Source organism: Apium graveolens, chromosome 9 (assembly GCF_009905375.1).
Source record: "Apium graveolens cultivar Ventura chromosome 9, ASM990537v1, whole genome shotgun sequence".
NCBI classification, from domain to species: Eukaryota; Viridiplantae; Streptophyta; class Magnoliopsida; order Apiales; family Apiaceae; genus Apium; species Apium graveolens.
Window position 1 is genome coordinate 286,482,449 of NC_133655.1, and position 24,326 is coordinate 286,506,774.

Genomic DNA, 24,326 nt, shown 5'->3' on the forward strand with positions numbered 1-24,326 from the left:
GTGTGTAATTGATCATAAATCATGAAAGGTGCACCACCGCATGATCATTTTTAACTAATTAGGACATGAAATTCAAGTGACATTTTTAAGCTAAAATGTCATATTGTTTTAGTTTCTGATATTTATTTATTTTTATGAAAAAGTTCAACGAGACTTTAAAAGAATTATGTAAAGACATTTATTTAACATCAATGAGAAATATTAATTTTTTGAGATAATTTGTGAAATTATTTTCAAAAATTATCAACATATTATTGACGGTAAGTTCCCCTCAATAAAATGAAACTCTAACATACACATATTAGCCGTACGAATAATATATACATTACTCCCTTTGTTTCATAAAATTTGTCTTTTAAAAATTTTATTAAAAAATGATACATTTTCATTTATAACCATCATAAATGTTTTAATTTCATAATGATATATTTTATTGGGGACTCATCTGCACCCCTCATTAATTATTATAAAGGTAATTTTAAAAAAGTATCATGTTTTTACATTAAAAGTTGAATATAGATATATATTGTGAAAAAAAATCTCAAAAGGAGTATTCAAAACAATAAATCAGCTACATTATTGATAGGGACCCCGGCGCCATTTCAGCAACCCGGGCACCATAACATCTATTAAGTTCTCTTTATTTTTTACAAATTAATTAATTACGCACTGGAAGTCGAATTTATGACCATCAGCTAGGGGACAAGACATCTATTCACAATTCTTTCTATTCGCTGTAGAAAAATAAATCTATACTATATTATTATAAGCAGAACATTATTTTCATTGGTTATTGGTCAGTTGTTTGGTACGGTAGATAGGAGTAGTAGATAGCAGTCGCTAGATCATAGTTCAGATACATGAGAACCGTTAGATGTAATAATAAATTATTATTTATTATATTAATATCTAAACTTATCTGGATTCAAATTCCTCTCAACAACTTATTATATTTAAACTTTTATATTTTTCATTTGTATATTCCCCGTCTTCTAAATATTTTTTACAGGGTTTGAGTCGGTCAACAATATTTTATATTATACTACCTCCGTCCCTCTCATTTCTTTACAGTTTTTTCACATGTTTGACACACATTTTAATGCAACTATAAAGTATACTTCCGTAATTTATTTTTAAAATTTTTCTTTTTTGTATAAAAGTTTGAACATTATATTTTTATTTAAAAGAAAAATATTTTAAAAGAAATTATGCAACTACATTTAATAAGAGCATTAAAGTACGTGCCGAGTCCCCGTCCCCCAATGTAAAGAATTGAGGGAGACGGAGGAAGTATTATTTATTTTCAGTCACGAAATATTATATTATATAATAGTCAGACATATATTATTATAAATATCTGTATTCTTGAATTTTTTCAACTATTGAAAAATATGTTACAATATAAATAATTTTAAAATAAAATATTTATCATTAAAAATATTCAAATGTTAGAAGCAATCCGTGTACAGGTTAGTTAACTAATAGTAATATTTAGGTGGCCATCGCGTCTCTGCTAGACAAAAGATTAATTCCCATTCTGCAGAGTGCAGATACCATCTAATAATTTTAGTGTTGAAATAACTAAGAATGAAATTAAGATTCCACCTAAATTATAGGCGCTAGTCAAACTATAACTATACTAGGTCCACCGCCGATCACCTCTGCTGCTACTTTATATGGATGATTTAGTTAGTTTGTTAAAAATGCGCATAATATTAGTGTTCTCCAATTTATCAACGTTGTTTATGTGAAAATACAATTTATCAACATTGAACCCTTGATTACCGTAAATCTTATTGGAAAATAAAATGAAATACTCCACAGTATAGCAAAATTGCTAGCCCGTATAATATAGGACTGCATGTTAAAAAATGTGTGTGCAGATGTTGCTGCTTCAATCTTCATGACTGGTGTCTTGTTGAAAACTGTGAAACAATGGCGCATGTAATTCAAATGACACCATGTAATTGAGAAACACAAGGCCTTGACAACGAGAAAAGCGATGAAAACATAATATGGATCCCATATTCCTCAACAATGCATCAAACATAAGCCTAACACTCATCTCATCTGAAGAATTGCCAGGCTTCAACATCTATATTAGAGCCCCGTTACATTAGCAATGCCACCATTCTCATCTAAGCAATGTCACCATTCTCATCTAAGCAATGTCATCATTCTCACAAAGAACCTTTAGAAGCACATTGTAACATGCCATGCCAAATATATGAACCCTTCACAAATATTATTTTCAGCACAAAACCCAATTACAAAAGCTCATAGAATTTCCAAATCAGGCAAAAAACCAGATTCAGTCATCTCCTTCATCAAAGGATTCAACTCCTACATAATTAGTTGATCTACACCGGCAACAAATGACAGCTCCGTATATTGATGTTATGTTGGCTCCCATGGCATAGAGGTTGCAGCTGGAAGAGGACGAGAGTGTACAAAAGTCGGCAGAGATGATCTCTGTGACACTGTTAGTGTTAACAATCTTGATGCTTCTAAAAACCGAGATGAAAGGGCCAGATCACCTATCATCCTCATTCAAATGACTTCTAAATCTTTAAAGATTTGATGAGGTCCTGTATTTTGTCCTTGTCAACTATGTAGAGGGTCGGGGTAACGTACCTGGTTCTTTGTTGCGCTGTGATGGACATAATAATTCTAACATCTCCATTTCCTTAACAAATATACTAGAGATATGATCTCCTGGTTCTTCTTGTGTGCTTATTACCACAAAATCGTAGTATAGAATGTCCAACAGGTATCACTAATCATTAAATATGATCTACCCACTTAGCCAGAGAACTTATAAACGTAATATCTAGAAATAATTAGGATTTAATAGTTGTATTGTAACTTATATCTCATAAGCTAGTATATAAAAGAAGATATGATCAGGATGCACAATTGTCAAACATTAAAACCTTAACAAAAATGTTTAGTGCCTACGTTGGAGCAAACTTCAATAATTATGGTGTACCTTAGCCAAACTGAAAATATGTGTCTAAGCACATGCATTCGTTTTGAAAAGTAGCAGTATGATAAAGATACAATACATCATAAGGAGAACATAAAGAGAACGGGTTCTAAACCTCTTGAACAGAGGCCAGCCCAAACGAGATGAACGAGGGGAGTATCTTAACACTACATCATTCCAGCTCAGACCCACAATCATGTCCTTACCAAGTATGAAGCCTCTTCTATGCTCACTCGAATCTGTGCTTTACTATCCCTCTCCCGAATTGTCACTGAGGCTGTTGAATCTACTGTAATGGCCAAGGGGACACCTTGTTCATCAATTCTGGCATAGTTCTTACCTATTGATCTACCTGCAACATAAATTGTGTAAGTGTCTACACTGCATTTTATATATTGTATAAATTCTTGCTGTTTATTTTTCAACTGTTTAGTATTAAAAAAACACCAAGATGAGTTTATACTTTATACTATTCAATTGCCGTCAAATCAAGAAAGGGCATGTTACAGGAAGTTCATACCTGTCATATCAAGTATATGTGTTATAGCAGCAGCAGTCAATGACTCGGCAATGCATTTAGCAACTTCCTCAAATTGTTGTTTCTCAACCAAAGTGAAAACACTGCACTTTACAGGTGCCACCAGAGGTGGAAAATGAAAAACATTCATCAATTGTTTGCCCCCATCTTCACTTGGTCTTGTATAGAAAGAGTGCTCATACAAACAGTAGATTATCCTTCCAATACCAAAGGATGGTTCAATAACTGAAGGCGTGAAGACCCTACGGTGTTCTTTTATCTTATTCTTGGAGATTGTCAACATGTTCACCTTTATAGTGACATGTTCATCCTGGAGATTGTCAACATTTTCACCCTGGTCGACAGTGCAAACACGGAAGTCCACCTCTCCTTTCAACTCCAAAGCTGCTTGCAGTTCCATGGCTTCTTTTTCCCCCATGGCCTATACACAGAATTTGGTTTGTACATATCAATCTTTCACAAAAAACAAAAACGTAACTCTTTATTCGTCCCCAACTTTGGGCTACAATTCTACACATAGCTGAAGAATTAACATTTCTACCAAAGAATGTGACAAATGTCTTCTTCAATGTGTTCTCTCTTAAATTAACATCAAATGTTATTCTGCAGTTTAACTAAATATACCGCAGGAGAAATTAAATATTTACTTAAACATCAAATTTTATCCTGCAATTTGTTGGCCTACCTCCAGTGCTTCAAGCACCAACTCCTGCTTCTCCTTAAATGCAGGGCCAAACTCCTCCTTAACTGGAGTTACAACAAGTTTCTGGAAAAACACATCATAGGTAATGAACACTGTTATACTTGCATAATACACAATTTATAATTTTTATAGAAGGGGAAGGAGGCAAGGGAGAAGAACGGAAGGATGACGAGAAATAGACCTCCACTTCTATAGGTTTTGCAAGTCTTTCACGAGCCACAAGAGGCACACGACTTTTAGCCTGCAAAAGAATGGTGCTTCTGCTGATTAAACAGCCTAGAAATTGCAATATATGTACAATGTAGATTAAAGAACCAGGTTTAAAATGACACAAAAAAGCAGATTTTCTTATCTATTATCTTCTTATAAATACCACATACATAACTATTAATGACAATACTCTTTATCACTGCATTAAGATAATACAGATTAACATTATAGATTGTAACCGCGTAAATTCTCTCTGAACCTTGAGAAACTCACCGAGTGGGCGTACAAATCATATGCAGATCTATCAGCGATACCGACACATTCAATCCATCCATAAGAACATTCAATCTCGGCATCCCAACAATCTACAGCATAGTGTGCCATCTCTTTTTCCCGATGTTGTCGGAAATGTAACTGGTCTTTATCGATACCCAAGTGAGTCAGGAACAGATATACTCTACCTATAAAGTAGCCTAGTGTTTCATTGTTGATGATTCCCAGAGGAACAGATACAAATATTTTAGAATATTTTGAAGACACACACGTAATCACCCAGAACACATAAACCAAATCTGATCTGTCAAACCTACCTGATCAACCACTTCACCTAGAACTATTCTCCTTGCAGATTTTTGACACATTTGGTCTTCCCTCGGAAACATCAAGAACTCCAAGCTTGCAACTTCAGGAAATTTTGGGTGAGACCTATCTTCAGGGTCAACGAAATGTTCAATCTCAGCCAATCGGAACTCACGAACCCTTAGAAGATCTTGGCGAGGTGATATCTGCATATATCAAATTCATCCGAACCAAGATATAGTCAGGTCTTATTGAAAAAAAGATTACAAACATTATATTATAAGAAGGTCCGTAAAACACTTTGGGGCTACTGTTTAATTTGAAATCTTTGCGCAAGAACTGAACTCGAGAAGTCAAATTAATAATAACTGTGTGTTACAACACTGGAAATAAAAAAGAACACCATCTATCTAAGTGCTTTCCACATTCAGAATATATCCCTCGGACATATTTTAACTAAAAAAGCAGAGAGTTTTTTGTTCAGACAAGTGTTCTACTTGTTATTACATCATCCCTAAAAGCTTCACCAATTTGAGCAACAGAAAATGGGAGCTTGTTCTGATTGTGTCGGTATAGGTCGTTGAAGTTAACAAAAATACCTTGAGCAGTTTCTGGTCGCAGGTACCTGCAGCAAGTTATTAAAAAAGTCTTAAGCAATAGAAAGACCTAGAGAACAAAATAAATTCCTTAAAAGACCTAATCACTGTGATAAGGCCAATTAGCTTATCGTAATTAAAAATATATATAAGCTTTCGAATATGTGTGTGAACTGGCGTGCATATGTATCAGAATGATATCCCTACCCACGTGCCTGACCAGATGGACCAATTGAAGTCTGAAACATTAGGTTAAAAGGTTAGGGATCAGAGAGTGGATTGTTTGTATCTGGAGCAGTAATCCCATATTCCTTAATCTTTGCACCAATTTGTTCGGGTGAAAGATCATCCAGTTTAGCAATATCAGGTCTGAACTCTGCTTCCTTCTCAGCAGTGAGGTTAGCATCGGTTTTGAGCTTGTCTTCAATATGATCCTTGAGCAAATGATCAGCAGGGTAACACTTACCAGTCTTTTCGCCGTTCTCGTATAACTCATCCACCATCAGGTCTGTGAACTTCTCAACATGACCACTCGCCTTCAATACAACCTCTGGTGTCAAGCACGGACAGTCTACTTCAAACATTTTCTCTTTGAGAACAAAATACTGAAAAATAACATCAGACACAAGAGATATTAGGCCATTTGTATATGGAGAAAACCAGTCACAGGGAAGCGTATATTGAACCTACAAGATTAAATATTTTGAACAGAATTATCACAGTAACAATAACGACGAGCAGTGTCGCAGCCTGGTTCAGGGGAGCCAATATTCGCCCTGAACCAAAATCTGCCATCAGTAAAAAATCTCATCTACATTTGATTATACCTTTTATAGTTGATACGCACTTTAAGTACAATCATAATTAATCAAACAGCACATACATAATCAAAGAAGAGTATTTGCCAAAGAGTGTATGAAACATGCTACTCATTTAAGGAAAAAACTCATAAAAGATAACTAGATTACGGGATAAAGAAGATCTGACAGATGCAACTGCATTTGTTCAGGGCCGGCCCCGAGATTCGAGGGGCTCTAGTCGAAATCAGTTTATAAGGCCCTAACATACATATATCATGCAAATTCATATAATTCATATATATATATATAGGGGAATGATCAAATAGAAACAAAAATTAAAATAAAAACTAGAAACTAATCTAAGTCATTAGATCTATCTAATCTACTGCTCCCCTAAAAGTACAACACTCAACTAATCTACACCCTCCCACACCCAATCTCAACTTTCCCCCCTTTCCCCCGTTTTTAATTTGATTTTTCCCGTCAAACGGTAAGCTTCTTTTAAAATCCGACTTCACTGTATTTTTCTCCATCTCTCAACGATCGATTTGCATACCATATGTGTTATGTTTCGAAGTAATTTAAAAAAAAATATTTGATTTCTAGTTTCTATTCTAAAATGGTTTCTATTAGAGTAGCCCCTGTGACGGCCTCAACCCGGGGTCAGAAGTTGACGTCACTAAACACAACAAACCACAATATAAACTACAAGATTATTATTAATATTAAACTATCACAACCCCAAACCAAGATCTGATCCATGTTCAAATATGATTCAAGTTACACATTATTACAAACCATTTATTCAAAAAGTCTGACACACTAACTTATTCAGCAACTCATCAGACCGTACATGGTCTGATACTAACTACCTCTGAGGAGCCGGGTCTTGAAGGGGCTAAGACACGGTTTTGCCAAGGTCTGACTGGTCTTCTAGGCATCTGCGATATATATATAACATGTTGCAAGAGTGAGCATATAATCGCTCAGCAGTACCAATATATGAATATCAAGATAAAAATGGTAAAGTAAACAGTTATAGGAACATAACTATAAATCAACATGAAATCCATAATCTGTAAATCATTTTGAACAACAGTAAATAAGGAAAACTGATGTAAGTGGATATCACTGACTAGCATGCTCATTATCAAACAAATATAGTTGTGTGTTGTGTAAGTATTAGAGTCCAATTTTAGCATGTTATTCACATTTATTATTCAACTGTATCATTCACTTATTCCCTTATGGGAATCACAAAGCCAAATCAGATACGTAACGGATATGTGAAAACAGCTGATCAGGCTATCAACACCAGATGACTCCAACTGCCATCCCATAAACCTGTTCCGGAACTCAGAGACTAGCTAAGTCTCTGACCTGCTAGACTAATCGGTTATGTAATGCGCGCGACCGAGTTAGCCTCTTACGCAACCTCACTAGGCCACTCTGGCCCCTATGTATCACATATCTGATCATTTTATTCAGTTTTCAAAACACTTGTACCTATCTCATTTCAAAACCATTCATTTTAACTGCACACGTAAAACTGGTTCACAAATCATTTCCATTCGAGATAGGTACCTTTCGAAGTTACTTTTCCCCAAAACAGGTTTGAAAACAATTATTTATATCTACAGGGGATACGTAACTTAAAATGTTTATGTTCCTATATGAGAATAAAACAACAGTCTATTCATACGTACTGAACCATAAAAGAATGGTCGGGGGTACTTGCCTTGCAACGCTTTACAAAAACCGTAGGTAGCTTTCATGCTGACTTTAGTCCTTGCGAAACTCGACTGTGATCTACAGTAACAGAATACCCTAATTAGTTGTATCGATATGTTTGATATCCTCGAATCCTAATAACCCAATTCGATAACCCGACTCGTATAAAGATTATACACATAATCACGTAATCTGTATTCAAATAAGGGTAACACATTTTGTATTATAAAGTACGCTTCTCGTATCTAAAATAGATTTTTTTAGAAAAATCTTGATAGCGACTCCTCTATTTATAAGCCTACCCGTCGAAACATCGTCGACGACAAACCCAACAAGTCACAATCCACGTCACAACACAATTTTCACAATTATTTACGAACGAAACCAATTATACAATTCATTTTATTTATTTTATTAAATTAGGACTCAGATAACGATCATCACGGTCCACCGTCCGCTCGTAAAAATTCATCGCGGACGGCGGCAAAATTTATTTGTACCCGAAAATTCTTCGGGTTTCCAAATTAACTTCGCTGATTACTAGAAAAATCGTTTTCCCGCACGAATAATTTATTTCACGAAATCGGTCAATAAAATTCCTGCAAGAAATATAATAATCAATATAATAATTCCAAAATTGCAATCGGCAAGAACAAAGGAACAGGGGAGCAAAACCCAGGCGGCACACACGCGCATACGCGCTGCCACAAGCACACACAATCACAGTCGCACACCCAAACACACACACATTAATACACACACTGATACACACACAATCGAACACACACACGAACAAATACACACACATAATTATATGCATGTATATATATATATATATATCAGCAATACCGAACTGAACCAGCCAAGCTAGCAATTGAGCGGCGATTCACTGGGGAAATAGGCCGGAAAACAGGTGGAAGATGACCGGAATCCAGGGAAGCAAAAACGGAAGGAAGAAACCGAGAGGAAGAGAGAAGAAAATGGGAGAGAACAATCGAGAGAGACTGGAAAGAGAGAGATTGGGATTGATGTTTACATTAAAATTTGACTCACCCCTCCCTGTTACTCAATTACACGGCACATGTCCAAATTAAATGGATACGTGCCGTATTCTGACTGACTGCAAGCCGATTCACATTGTTTTAATCTATTTTGATAATACAATTTGCGAATAAATATTACTCAAAACCGTACCAAAATAATCTTAAAATTTCATAAATATCCCGAAACGGCTAAAACATAAATTTCATAATTTTTAATACATTTTTGAAGTGCAACTTATACCCGCATTTAACAATTAAACACAACAACGTACGGGTGAAATTAATCCCAAAAATTTTAGAAATAATTTTAAAATTCTCAGAATATTATAAACTTCATAAAATATGAGTTTCGTAATTTTGAAGAATCCTGGAATTAAATACTGATTTTACAAATAAATGAAATCAGAAAATCATTTAAAGATAAATAATTAATGAAATATTGATTTCTCAATTTTATAAAATCCTAAAAATAATTATTGAAATTATAAAGTCATAAAAACAATTTTAGAGACAATCCAAATATTTATGTAAATAAAACTGCAATAAAATCACTTTTAAAAGCGAAACAAAACAATATAACTCAATAATTAATTACACAATTCAAACCTATACACCAATAAATCACATATAAATAAGAAGAACCCACCGCTGTCAACACCAGTACACACATTTTATTTAATTAATTATTCAACAATTACACTTTTAAAATAAAACAAAATATACGAGTCGTTATATCATTCCCCCCTTAAAAAGATTCTGTCCCCAGAATCTGACTTAGCTAAACAAATGAGGATATTTATCAAGCATGTTTGACTCTAACTCCCAAGTAGATTCTTCTACTCGAGGATTTCTCCAAAGTACTTTCACTATGGGGATTGACTTATTCCTAAAGACTCGCTCCTTACGATCTAAAATTTGGATAGGCTGTTCCACATAAGACAAATCTGGTTGAAGCTCAATCGGTGCATACTCGATGGCTTGATTTGAATCGGGAATATATGGCTTCAACATAGATACGTGGAACACATTATGGATATGTTGCAATTGCGGCGGCAACGCGATCTCGTAAGCGACCTTCCCTATTTTTTATCAAAACTTCAAAGGGTCCTATAAACCTGGGGCTAAAATTTACCTTTCTGACCAAATCGTACTAATCCTTTACAGGGTGATACCTGGCTTTAGCAATACCAGTGACCCTACCTCGAAGTTCATATCTTTTCGATGCAGATCTGCATTCTTTCTCTGTGTATCCTGGGCTGCTTCTAACCTTTTCCGAATCAATGCCACAATATCCTTAGTCTGCTGAACCAGCTCAGGGCCTAACACTTCTCTCCTACTTCATCCCGGTACAATGGTGATCTGCACTTGCGTCCATAAAAAGCTTCATAGGGCGGCATTCTAATGCTGGCATGATAGCTATTGTTGTACGAGAACTCAATCAAAGGTAAGTGTTCGTCTCAATTTCCCTTAAAATCCAAAGCACAAACTCTTAACATATCTTCTATGGTCTAGATTGTTCTCTCACTTTGACCGTCCGTCTGAGGATGATAAGCGATACTCATATTCAGTTTGGTTCCTAGACATTCTTGGAACTTGGTCCAAAACCTTGAATTGAATCTTGGGTCTCGATCTGACACAATGGACACATGAACTCCATGCTTGTCTCTTTCTTCTTATCTACCACATGAGCCAAATATGCTTCACACCCTTGCCGTAACAATTTCTTTGCTTGCAGTACTGAAAGAAACTTCTTGTCCTGCTTCCGTCCTTGATAACTTATCCTTACATTATTTGTGGTATACATAACTACTCTCTTTTTCTTGTAGTCAATATTTGCCTTATACAGAGACAACCAATTCATACCTAAAATAACGTCGAATTCTCAACTCAAAAGGTATTAGGTCGGCAGGAAAAGAATGTCCTGAAATCTCTATCAATTCACTCATAGAGGGATCCCCAGCAGATCCATTGTTGGGTTGAGAATTCTTCTTTAGTGACATTCTCCTGAAACATAGCAATCATATATAATAAAATGGATTGCTCCAAACAGTTTATACATATGTATCAGGAGAGTGTTGCCACTAAGACAATATCTTCATCGTCAGTTAATTGGATCCATCCTGAGTGAATGATATTATTCTAGAAATACCAACAACAGAAGCAACAATAATAGTAACAACAATAATAACGCACAAGTATATATAAAAACTGAACATAATAGAGCAACTACTATATAACAACCAACAGAAATCCAACTGAAATCCAACTAAAAACCATCCGAGTACACAACAAAACTGGTTGTCATAACAGCCTCCACCTACTACAAATTAAAACATAATGTACATATATAAAGGAAACAACTACAGAACTCCTGAAAACCAACTCTGAGCTCTGTCTATCACTGCTGCCCCTCTGCTCCAACCACTGCCATTACCGCTGCCACCAATAGAGCCTAACTCGAACACCAGCCAGTTAACCAGGTCTTGGTACTGAATGGCCCTGAACTCTGAGCTAAAAAAAAGGGTCAATAGACCTAGCTCTCTCAACAACAATCTGAGTCAAAGACCTCACTCGTGCCTGAATATCAGGTGAAGGGACAGGGATGCCTTGAAAAGGTCCAACTGGCACTTTATCGAGGTGCGCAGCCAGCTCCGGGCTCTGCTCTCTAATGAAAGGCCTGTTCACTGCTCGGTGAACATGATAGAGAATCGGGGAAGAGGTACCTGTAGGAGCAGATGGAGGAACCGGAGGTCTCGAGTAAGAAGAACTGGGACCACAACCTGGTGGACAGTCCCTAACAGCAGATACTGATCTCCAAACCCGACGGTCATGTAGAGGAGCAAACCTTAGAGTCAGTCGAGGGTTCCGACGGCGTTACCCTAGCACCTTATTGATGTTTTGATAGAACTACCTTAACCTTGTTGTGTCTTTCCTCTATATTTATCCTGTTGGCAGTGGCCTATAGTGATCTCCAGTTCTCCATCTCGGGAGAACCAATCAGACTCAGACAGTTCCGACTCAGAGAGGACCTTAGACGTTGTAGCTGAGGAGACTCATTTGCCTCCCCCACCAGTGCCTCCGTTTGCACCGAGGGATATGTCAAGACCTAGTGACTGTCCCCGTTGGGTTCGGAGATCAGTATCTACTGTTAGGGACTTTCCACCAGGTTGTGGTCCCAGTTCTTCTTCCTCGAGACCTCCGGTTCCTCCATCTGCTCCTACAGGTACCTCTTCCCCGATTCCCTATCATGTTCACCGAGCAGTGAACATGACTTTCATTAGAGAGCAGAGCCCGGAGCTGGCCGCGCACCTCGATCGAGTGCCAGATGGACCTTTTCAGGGCATCCCTGTCCCTTTACCTGATATTCAAGCACGAGTGAGGTCTTTAACTCAGATTGCTGTTTAGAGAGCTAGGTCTATTGACCCTTTTATTAGCTCAGAGTGCAGGGTCATTCAGTACCAGGACCTAATAAACTGGCTGGTGTTCGAGCTAGGCTCTATTGGTGGCAGCGGTAATGACAGTGGTTAGAGCAGAGGGGCAGCATTGATAGACAGAGCTCAGAGTTGGTTTTTAGGAGTTCTGTAGTTGTTTCTTTTATATATGTACATTATGTTGTTGTAGTTTGTAGTAGGCGGAGGCTGCTATGACAGCCAGTTTTGAGGATTTAAAGACAGATTATGCTAGTTACTTTCTGAAAAATGACTCAAATTACTGGTGGGAGTCTACACGAGCGTTAGAAGGAGAAGGTCCTATTCCCTGGACCCGATTTACAGAACTGTTCTTGGAAAAATATTTCCCGGATTGTCTCCAAAGTCAAATGGAGATGGAGTTTTTAGAGTTGAAGCAAGGAGATAGAAGTGTCACAGAGTACGAAGCCATGTTCACGGAGTTGGCTCGTATAGCACCAGAGTATGTGAGTACGGAAGCTCAGCGAGCGAAGCGGTTTCAACAAGGATTGAAGCAAGAGATTAGGAGTGGAGTTGTAGCCTTACAACTCAAGACGTATACTTCGGTAGTTCAGGCTGCCTTAGTAATAGAAAGTGACCAGAGTTTAGCTGCTAAGGAAAAAGGTGAGAAGAAAAGAAAATTTGAAGGTGGACCTGCAAAGTCAGAACAAGGAGTAAGCCAGAAGTTTCAGCGGCGGTTTGGAAATAATAAAGATATCAAGCTCAGGAGACAGAATTTCCCGCAAACTAGGCCCAGTACTACCTCAGTTAGTTCTACTCCGACAAAGTTCAACAAGCTAGTGATCGACTGCAAGACATGCGGAAAGAAGCGCAGTGGTCAGTGCAAAGAGAACGTCAACTGTTTCAAGTGTGGCAAGAAGGGCCATTATTCCACTGAGTGCAAATCCGAGAACCAAGGAGTAACCTGTTTCAGCTGCGGCAAAGTGGGGCATATTGCTAGGAATTGCAGATCAGTTACCCAGGGCAGTGTAGGTAGAAGTGTGTCCCAAGGACCAACAAGTACCGCCAGAGCTAGAACTTTTAAGATGACTAAAAAATCTCCAGCTCAGGATTCCGATGTAGTTGCACGTAAGCTTTTTCTTAATTCCGTACATGTTAATGTTTTATTTGATTCGGGAGCGTCTAAATCTTTTGTATCCATTAACTATGTGAATAAAATACAATTAATGTTGGAAGACTTAGATGAACCTTTGACTATAGAGGTGGCCAATAAGGATAAAGTGCCTGTAAGTCAATTCTGCCCAAAGTGCTCCATAGAGATTTTAGGACATTCTTTTCCTGCCGACCTAAAACCTTTTGAGTTAGGAGAATTCGACATTATTTTAGGCATGGATTGGTTGTCTCCGTATAAGGCAAATATTAACTGCAAGAAAAAGAGATTTATTATGTATATCACAGATAATGTAAGGATAAGTTATCAAGGACAGAAGCAGGACAAGAAGTTTCTTTCAGTACTGCAAGCAAAGAAATTGTTGCGGTAAGGGTGTGAAGCATATTTGGCTCATGTGGTGGATACGAAGAAAGAGACCCCTACCTTGGATGAGATCCCCATAGTAAGAGAATATCCCGACGGACTCTTATGATACGTGTAAATATCGCACTTTTCTCCATACAAGTAATGTCTCCACAATTTCAATGCAAATACGATAGCTGCCAATTCAAGATCATGGACTGGATACTTCTGTTCATGGGGCTTTAGTTGTCTGGAGGCATAGGCGATGACTTTGTCGTGTTGCATTAGTACACAACCTAAACCTTTCAAAGAAGCGTTGCTATTAATCACAAAGTTTCCTGTCTCATCTGGCAATGCTAGTACTGGAGCTGACACTAGTCTCTTCTTCAGTTCCTGGAAGCTTTCTTCACACTTCTCTGTCCAAATGAATCTCTCGTTCTTCCTGGTTAGCTTGGTTAATGGGGAAGCGATCTTAGAGAAATCATTTACAAATCTTCGATAGTATCCTGCTAGCCCAAGAAAACTTCTTACTTCCGTCGGAGTCTTTGGTTGCTCCCATTTGAATATGGCTTCAATCTTTACAGGATCTACCTTGATACCTTCCTTACCACATGTCCAAGAAACTGTACCTCCGTTAACCAAAACTCACACTTGGAAAACATCGCATACAGTTGTTTCTCTTAACCTTTGAAGGGCAATCCTTAGATGCGTTGCATGATCTTCTGGAGTTTTTGAATAGATGAGGATGTCATCAATAAATACAATAACAAACTTATCCAAGTACTCCTTATACACCCGGTTCATTAAATCCATAAAAGCCGCTAGTGCATTGGTCAATCCAAACGATATCACTAAGAACTCATAATGGTCATACCTTGTTCTGAATGCAGTCTTGGGGATATCTTCAGGCTTTATCTTCAGTTGGTGGTAGCCAGATCTTAAGTCAATCTTTGAAAAATAGCATGCTCCTTTTAAGTTGATCAAATAAATCGTCAATCCTCAGCAAAGGATACTTGTTCTTTATCGTCAACTTGTTCAGCTCTCTATAATCAATGCATAACCTCATACTTCCATCCTTCTTCTTTACGAATAACACTGGAACACCCCACGGAGAAACGCTTGGTCGGATGACTCCTTTATCCAACAGTTCCTGAAGTTGTTTGGCCAAATCCTTCTTTTCCACTGGAGTCATTCGATATGGAGCTTTGGAACTGGTTCGGCTCCTGTTATCAAATCAATGGAGAACTCTATTTCTCGATCAGGTGGTAGAAACCAAATAATTTTTTTTTGAAAATTACTTCGAAACGTAACACATATGGTATGCAAATCGATCGTTGAGAGATGTAGAAAAATACAGTGAAATCGGATTTAAAAAAAACTTACGGTTTGACGGGAAAAATTAAATTAAAAACGGAGGGAAAAAATTGAAATTGGGTGTGGGAGGGTGCAGAGTAGTTGGGTGGGGTGATTTAAGGGGGGTCATTAGATTAGGTTGATCTAATGGCTTAGATTAGTTCCTAGTTTTTATTTTAATTTTGGTTTGTATTTGATCATTCCCCTATATATATATAGGCACATGATCAAATATAAAATAAATTTAAAATGAAAACTAGAAACTAATCTAAGTCATTAGATCAATCTAATCTAATGGTCCCCCCAAAAGCACCACACTCAACTAATCTGCACCCTCCCACACACAATCTTACCTTTTCCCCTCCGTTTTTAATTTAATTTTTCCCGTCAAACCGTAAGTTTTTTTAAAATCCGACTTCACTGTATTTTTCTCCATCTCTCAACGATCGATTTGCATATCATATGTTTTATATTTCGAAGTAATTTTAAAAAAAAATATTTGGTTTCTAGTTTGTATTTTAATATTGGTTTCTATTGGAGTAGCCCCATATATATATATATATATATATATATATTCAAAAAAAGTTGAAATTTTTCGGGCCCTTGAGTATAAGGGGCCCTAGGCGCAAGTAGACCCGGCAATTTTGGACACGACACGACTTACACGACACGAAAATTTAGTGTTTGTGTTTGCATTTTTAGTACACGACACGAAAGTACTCGAATACGAAAGTATACGGTCGAGATTTAGTGTCGGTTTTGTGTTTAACCTTCGAGTACACGACACGACACGAAGTATACGGCATAATAAATATTATAATTAAATTTTAATATTTTTATAAATATATATATATATAGAATTATAATAAATATATGCATATTTATTTTTAAAATATTATTTAATTTCATTATATTGTATTACAATTGAGATCTGAATATATATTTTTCATATATTTTATAATTTTTTTACCTAAAAATATTATATTTTAATTTATATTAACATTAAATTTAATATATATTAATATTCAATAAACACGACATACACGACAGGAAACGACACGAAACGAAAGTACACGAACGCTAAACATGTTGGTTTTGTGTTTGACATTAAGTACACGAAACACGAAAATACACGACACGAAAGTATACGACACGAACGAATTGCCAGATCTAGGCGCAAGCCTTGCTCACCTATAGTTAGGATCACCGCATTTGTAACTTGTTTATGGTAATGAACTCTATAGAATAACAATGTATGACCTCAGTCGCAACTTTAGATTCCTAGTTTATTAGTATTAACTTTTAACTTATTCTCTTCAAAAACACACGTTCATGATATGGCGCATGCTCCCTCTCAGTGTATTTAGGACTACCCATTTCTTTTATTTTATACGAAGTATACTAATTTCATTACAAAGAGAAAAAAAGGACAACACTGAACTAGCTACGCTTATAAAATCAGGGCAACTAGTCCACGAAGCAGCATATTTACTGTTATTTTAAGTGTGTTTAGAAAAGTTAACCTAACATGTCTAATCACGCTAAATACCCGAAGTGAGTATGCTGCGCATACACATGCAACGGACCGAAAACCTAAAAATCAACCTATTAGTTGGGTATTTGAGCTAAATCATTAATAGGGTACAAACCTTACGCCACTCTTCAATGACATTACCGTTGAGAAGGCAACCGTTAGGCCGGTAATCGTAAAGACCAGCAACACCTCCGTATGATGGTTTTAAAAACTCACGATGTTGTAGAGTCCTCATCATTGCATGATGTAAGGCTTTTGGATTCTGCACATGTGGTGCCATCTCAGTACTTGTAGGAAACAAGGTTATCACGGCCAAAGCACCTGTTAGGAAACAGTTAATAAGACAGACTTGTACAGGAGTCCTTTTTATAGTGTTTGTTCGCAAGCAAAGATTTTCTTATGGCCAAAGTATTCTTGGGAAACAAGTAAATATTATATACTAGTAATTCTCAAGGGCTAGAATTATAATTTCCTTTTTTTACCTTTACTAATAGAGGAAATACAAAACTAACTCTAACTTAGAAAAACAGTTTGCATAAGGTAAATTTCAAATTTATAAAGAATATTATATAAAATATAACAAATCTATCCTTAGATAAAACATTTGTTTGTTTATATAATCTAGCAATATTATTAAACGTTCTTCTTTTCTTTTGCTTTCTTTTTACTCATACTAGCATACAAACCCGCCCGTGCGATGTAAGCTTTATTGATATATAATAAAAATATTAATATTTCGATAGTATATATATTATTTTTTAATAGTAATTTTAATTTTAATTTAATATATATTAATCATATTAATCAGTTTTTACAATAAAATTGATATTAATAATTTATATTGGTTAAAATTGTATGGTTAAGAGATTATAATCTTATAATATAATAATAATAATAATAATAATAATAAATTGCATGTATTTTTTAAAACTGATAATATAAATTCTAAATTTTAATATTGTTTTCGAGAGGATTCGAACCTTGAATTTTTGGTAGAATAAAGACAAGATGTCTCCAACTACGGAATATCACTGAACAGTAACTGCAACTTTTGCAACAAACATGAAAGGTAGGGACATTTAGATTTTAGCAGGGCCACACATGGTCGAGCATCAATACCTGATGAGATATTACTGCAGAATATGGTGTGTTCAAACAGGCAACAGGACCTCTAGATTTTAGCAGTGCCACACATGGTCGAGCATCAATATCTAATGAGATATTACTGCAGAATATAGTGTGTTCAAACAGGCAACAGGACCTCTTTTAATGTCATAACATTCATCAAACATCGGACATATTGTTGCGCATTTTTCAGATTCATTCCATCACTATATTGCATCTGATTGCACAAAGTAGGTGTCACGTTAACAGATATCTCTTTTTTACATACAGTAGAATTATCACCCTTCTAGCTACATTCAAGCATTATCTACACCCATCAAATGACACAGGCTTTACATTCCTTAATCAGCACATACACGGTTCGTGTTAGCTCACATATTTCTCGATAATGCATGTATCATATGCCTGAAAGTCGTCGCATTTGGAGAAATACCAAGCTTACACATACTATCTTGAAACTCCACCAACTTTGCAACGTCACCATCCTCACAAAGAACCTTTAAAAGTACATTATAACTTTCCGTGTCAAATATATGAAATTCTACAGCAAAGAAGCTCAGCAACAATTCCGCTTTATAAACATTTCTTTCGGCACAAAACCCATGAATTAAAGCTCTTAAAATTTCCACATCAGGCACAAAACCAGATTCAATCATTTCCCTCATCAAGGATTCACCTTCTGCATTTCTAGTTGATCTACACAAGCAACAAATGATAGCTCTATATGAGACTAAGGAGAGTTTTAAACCTTTATAAACCATATCAGCTTTTAGAGTCAATGCCTCCTCGGCATAATCACACTTACAAAGACAATTTACGATCTCATTGAATATTTTCTCGGTCGTCTCATGGCCATCTGTAGACATTCGATCCAAAAGATTCTTTGCAGCTAATGCCCTATTATCTTTACACAGAGCAACGATTAAATAATTGTATATATCTTTAGGAATTAGAACATTAAATCTTTGAAGTTCCACAAGCAAATTTAATGCTGAAAGCAACCTGTCCTGCTTTTCATAACCTTTGACAAGTATCCAACAGCAAAAATTATCAGGCAGAACCCCATTGCCAATCATATCACGCAACAAAGTTCTAGCCTCGTGCATCATTCCCTCTCTGCAATAACCACATATAAGGGTGTTATAAGACGTAACATCAGGACAAAGCCCTTCCTGAATCATGCGGTGAAAGAGCTTATGAGCCTCTCTCATGTTCATGTCCTTGCAGTAACCATTCACCAAAGCAGTGTACGTAACCAAATCTGGCAGTACGCCTCTCCTATACATAATATTAAATAGATAGATTGCTTCTTTTAATCTCCGCTTCTTACAATAACTATCAATCAATGTATTATAAGTCACAACATCGGGGATAAATCCTTTTTCTTCCATCTCATCCAAGAACTTATTCACCTTATTAACATCCTCACCTTTACACAACACATGAGTCAATATATTAAAAGTAAAACAATTCGCACGAACTCCAATCCTCCCCATCTCTTCAAACAAATACCAACATCTATCAACATAATTAAACTTCGAAAGCCCAGTCAAAAGACAATTAACCGTAACAACACTCGGAACAAGTCCAAACCTCACCATCCTCCTAAAAACACTAAAACCTTCTCTAACCATACCCTTCTTAACATAAGCCTTAACCAGCATTTCAAAAACAACAGGTTCCCAACTACACTCATTAGTACTCAAAACCAAAACTTTAAACACATCCGAACCACCCGAAACACTCCTACTCAATTCTATCACTTCTAACAACAATGCCATTGCTTTCGAAAAGTTCTTAGACCATACTAATATATGAACAAGTACACAATAATTATGAACATTAGGACTAATACAAAGATCATTTCTTACCCAATTGAAGAAACACAAAGCTGTATAAGAATCTGACTGGCATCTCAACAAAACCCTTGTAATTTCTTGAGTACCCAAATGAGAAATGACCCCTTTTAAGTCATTTTCAAGAACTTTTATGTCATTTTCAAGAACTGAAAAATTGGGTCTTTTTTTCAAAATTTTAAAATTCGAGCAAATTATGTTGACTATGTTATTGGGATTTTGGGTGTGTGGTAAAAAAGTGTACAATGAAGTTGAAAGTGAAGTGGGTTGAGAATCAGAAATGTTGGCTAGTGATGATGTTGAAAATCTTGATAAAATGTGATAAAAATTGAAACTTTGGTGTAAAAAGTATGAAATTTTAAGTGATTTTAGGGTGGTTTTGTTGAGTGAAGAATTGGGTGGTTTTAGATACATTTTTTGTATGTACAGGTTGAAGAATGAAGAAAGATTGCGCAGATGAATTGGCTGAGAGAGAGAGAGAGAGAGAGAGTAAAATTTAGCTGATGTTTCTGGGGAAGAAGAGACTGATTGTTTGGGCTTTGGATGCATATTTCGAAAATAAATTAATGGAGTTTGGCCCAAATTTGGTTTGGGTCAAACTAGGCCCCTGTTCCCTCTGCCCTAATAATTACGGGATTTCGGATGAAAAAATAATTCAATCCAATTAGTTTGATTTATAAAAATTTTAACCATTGACCTGAAAAAATATTTTTAACTCAACCCTATTATTTATATATCGGGTTGGGTCTGTTTGGCCTATACTCTTATCATTTTACGTCAACACTCAACCGAATAAATTTTAGATATTAAATTAAAAATCATAATCCAAAGTCCGACTACTAATTTTGCAAATGTCAAATATTACAGTAGTTCATTATGTTAATTTCGCACAAGTCATCAGAATAAATAAAGTGTACAATTATCTTTAACAAATATTTTTATGTATGTATAAATGAAGATTAAAACAAGTTTTTTTTATTAGTTTATAATTTATAGTTCATCGGTCAAATATTTAAACTTATACTATCATATTAGGATGGACTAATGTGTTGAGATGAGTTAACATGTAATGAAATTGAATTGAACTAAATATATAATAGACTAAACATATATTTTATATTGACAATGTAATTCAATTATATAACGGGTTGGGTTGGGTAAGGGTTTAAATTTGATAAATCTTGACCCAGTCCAACATATTTGGGTTTTAAAAAAGTAAACCCATTAATACATCGGTTTTGAATGGTTCGGGTTGGTGGGTCCAAAAGAGAGGTGGTTTAGGTCGATTTTTCGGATTGATTGGCTTTTTCTTCAGCCCTAGTCATAACACCTAATACTACGATGGATACGAACTTCAAAGAGAAAATAAATGTTTGGTCGGTTCCCTTAGTATTGATATTTTCGTTAATTTTAATTGTTCTCGGATTTTGATGGAGTTGAAAAAATAATCTTGCAGAGTTTCTAATATCCTTATAATTTTTATGATCATACTCTGGAAAAGCTTATAACTCGTAATTTTGTCTTATTAATAATCTGATTATAATATATTAATATGTTAGTAGTATTATTTTGCAAAAATTATATTCCATGATAAATTTAGTTTGTCACAAAGATTTCATTGTATATTTAACGTGTTTAAATATATTATAACTCATCTTTGATTAATTTTTTTTAAAACAAATACATTTGCTATTTTTTAGAAAGTTGTTAATAGAAATTTTAGCATTGCAACTTTCTAATAGATCGGTGTTTAATTAAACTAAAGATGGACGTTGTTAAACTATTTTCAAATTTGTCTTATTTTAAACGTATTTCAAGATTATCATAACATTCAAATAATAACAAAATTGCAATGAGACTTGGTCAAGTTGGGGGATATTATTGATTAAATTTGAAAGTTAACTTAGTCTATAATTATTTTTGGATATACTTACTTTCAAGAATGATCCCGAAATATACACTGCATTTTCCGAGAAAATACAATTTTGCATTAATTGAATATTCATTATTTTGAACTCTAATATATACACACGTATATTTATAAAGATAGACTTCATAATTCCAGTTATAATTTTCATAAAACTTATGTTGGTGTAAATATTTGTTGTTAAGTGGTTGAGTTTGTATAATAATGGTTTAGGAAGTTAGATGGCTAGAAGATGATATACAAGTTTCGTATAGGGGTTACGTGACAATTTACTTAAGTGAATAGGTCTTATCGGCAAGTTGCTATCAGAATAAGGGATGAAGAAAAAGATATATTATTGAATCTTGTAATTGTATCATTTTCAATAATTAATTATATATTCTCTTAACAAGTTGGTAAGTGAACACGACGTAGAGCATTAGAGATAAGGGTCAAACCTGGTTTAAACTCTATGTATTATTTACTTGTTGTTATCTTTATTCTACTTTACATATTTATTATTAGCTAGCTCACATCATATATCATAATAGCATGCCGTTAGATACAAATACTAAAAGAATATACACTACTCAAACTCGTAAGCTTGAACCCTGCCAACAACAAATATTTATATTATTATTTATACAATAGTAAAACTCCCAGGTTCGAACCTCAACATTCAGGTTCGAATCCCGCCAAATAATCGGTAATACTTAAAAATTATTTATAATTAATTATAGCAGTTATTCACCCCAACTCTAGGTGTAGAATTCCAGTCCGAATGATTTGGTGTAAATTTTCAAAAGATTCTTTAAAATCTCAAGGATTTTAGAGAGATTTCAAAACACGTACTAGTAAATCCATTAAAATTCAACACCTTTTCAAATTAAAAAAATCCATGGACTTTTAAATAGTTTCATATTTTGACGGACTTTTTTAAAATATAAATTGAATACAATCAGATTTTAATAGACTTTTTAGAATGTAAATACCAAATTTTAAAAGATTTTTTACAATTATTATTGACTACCATCAAATTTTAAATAATTTTTTAAAATTCGGATTCAACACGCCACGATTTTCAAAATCACAACCGAATACACCCTCTAATTTTTTCGTAAATATAAATTGCAGAGATTATGTCAATATATTGGCATTTGGCACTTAAATTACTCTATAGACACTTAAATTATACTAATATATAATATGTACGATGCATATTTGTTTTTATGTGTATATATTATAAATTATAATTTTGACATATTGTTACATATATTTGAAACTTGAATCCTTTATATAATAATTTTTAGGATTATATATATATGTTCCCTTTGATATGACAAATTTAACGACTCTGGTGAATGATCTGATGATCAACAACCAAATTTTAATATTCATTTATAATATAATAATATAAATAATATAAATTGTCACTTAAATTATTTATCCATTCGAAGTAGATAATTTGCTAAATGTCACTTCCAAAATTTATATCCTCGAAAAACTAAGGTTTCAAGGTTATTTGATACGATTCAAACATATTTTTCAGAACAAAAAAATAAGTATGAGCTCCATCTCCTTTCATATTTATTAATTGACTACCTTACATTTATTTTTTCGGAATAAATAAATTAAACTTGGTATGAAATCTATCATATGTTTCTCTAATTTTAGAAAATTAGTTATGAACACACAGTTGACAAGCATGCACATTTTGACAATAACATCTCCAAGCTTTCTATGTATCACACGTGTATGTAAGTATGGTAGCGTATATAAAGCTAACAATTTGGTCACTTCGTATATTTGAGTGTCGTAAATTTTCGTGTTTCGTCTCCGGATGTCTAAAAATTTGTTTCGTTTTCTGTTCGTGTACGTTTAATTCGTATAATTTCATGGTATATTTTGTGTAATTTTAAATTAAAAATAAAAATAAATCAAAAATGTATTTAAATATTAATTTTTTACTAATCGAGTCTTAAATTAATAAGTTATAAAGAATCAAGTGTGGCAAAAATAAATAAAAAATATATTTAAATATTAAATTTTTATTAATCGAGTCTTAAATTAATAAGTTATAAAGAATCAAGTGTGGCCAAGTCTTGTGAAATTTAAATTTAAAATTATTTTGTAAAAAATTATATGTAAAATATTATTATTATTATTATTATTATTATTATTATTATTATTTTATCGTAGATTCGTAGGTAACCTGCAGCCGCTACCCTTTGGGTGCGTACTGGGTAAACCCTACGGGCTAACGCAATAGCCTGCAAATCACGTGAACCAAGGTAAATCGCGGGATTCGAACATGTGACCAAGATGATAGTTATCCCCTATTTAAACAAGAGAGCTAACCCGGGCTATGTAAAATATTATTTTAAGACATATAATCATATAATTTTATTAAATCTATTTATATATTTATTTATTTTCGTATACTTTC

At 34.7% G+C, this 24,326-nt stretch overlaps 1 protein-coding gene and 1 pseudogene across 1 annotated transcript; both read right to left on the reverse strand.

The window, feature by feature from the left end:
* Window positions 1-2,934: 2,934 nt before the first annotated feature.
* On the reverse strand, window positions 2,935-18,494 carry LOC141683293 (glycine--tRNA ligase, mitochondrial 1-like; annotated as a pseudogene).
* Window positions 18,495-18,677: 183 nt separating this feature from the next.
* LOC141683292 (uncharacterized) lies at window positions 18,678-20,490 on the reverse strand. The gene is made up of 2 exons (XM_074487983.1): window positions 18,924-20,490; window positions 18,678-18,814 (listed from the first exon to the last, which is right to left on the reverse strand). The coding sequence occupies exons 1-2, from the start codon at window positions 20,386-20,388 to the stop codon at window positions 18,783-18,785; spliced, it is 1,497 nt and encodes a 498-aa protein (XP_074344084.1). The 5' UTR covers window positions 20,389-20,490; the 3' UTR covers window positions 18,678-18,782.
* Window positions 20,491-24,326: the final 3,836 nt, after the last annotated feature.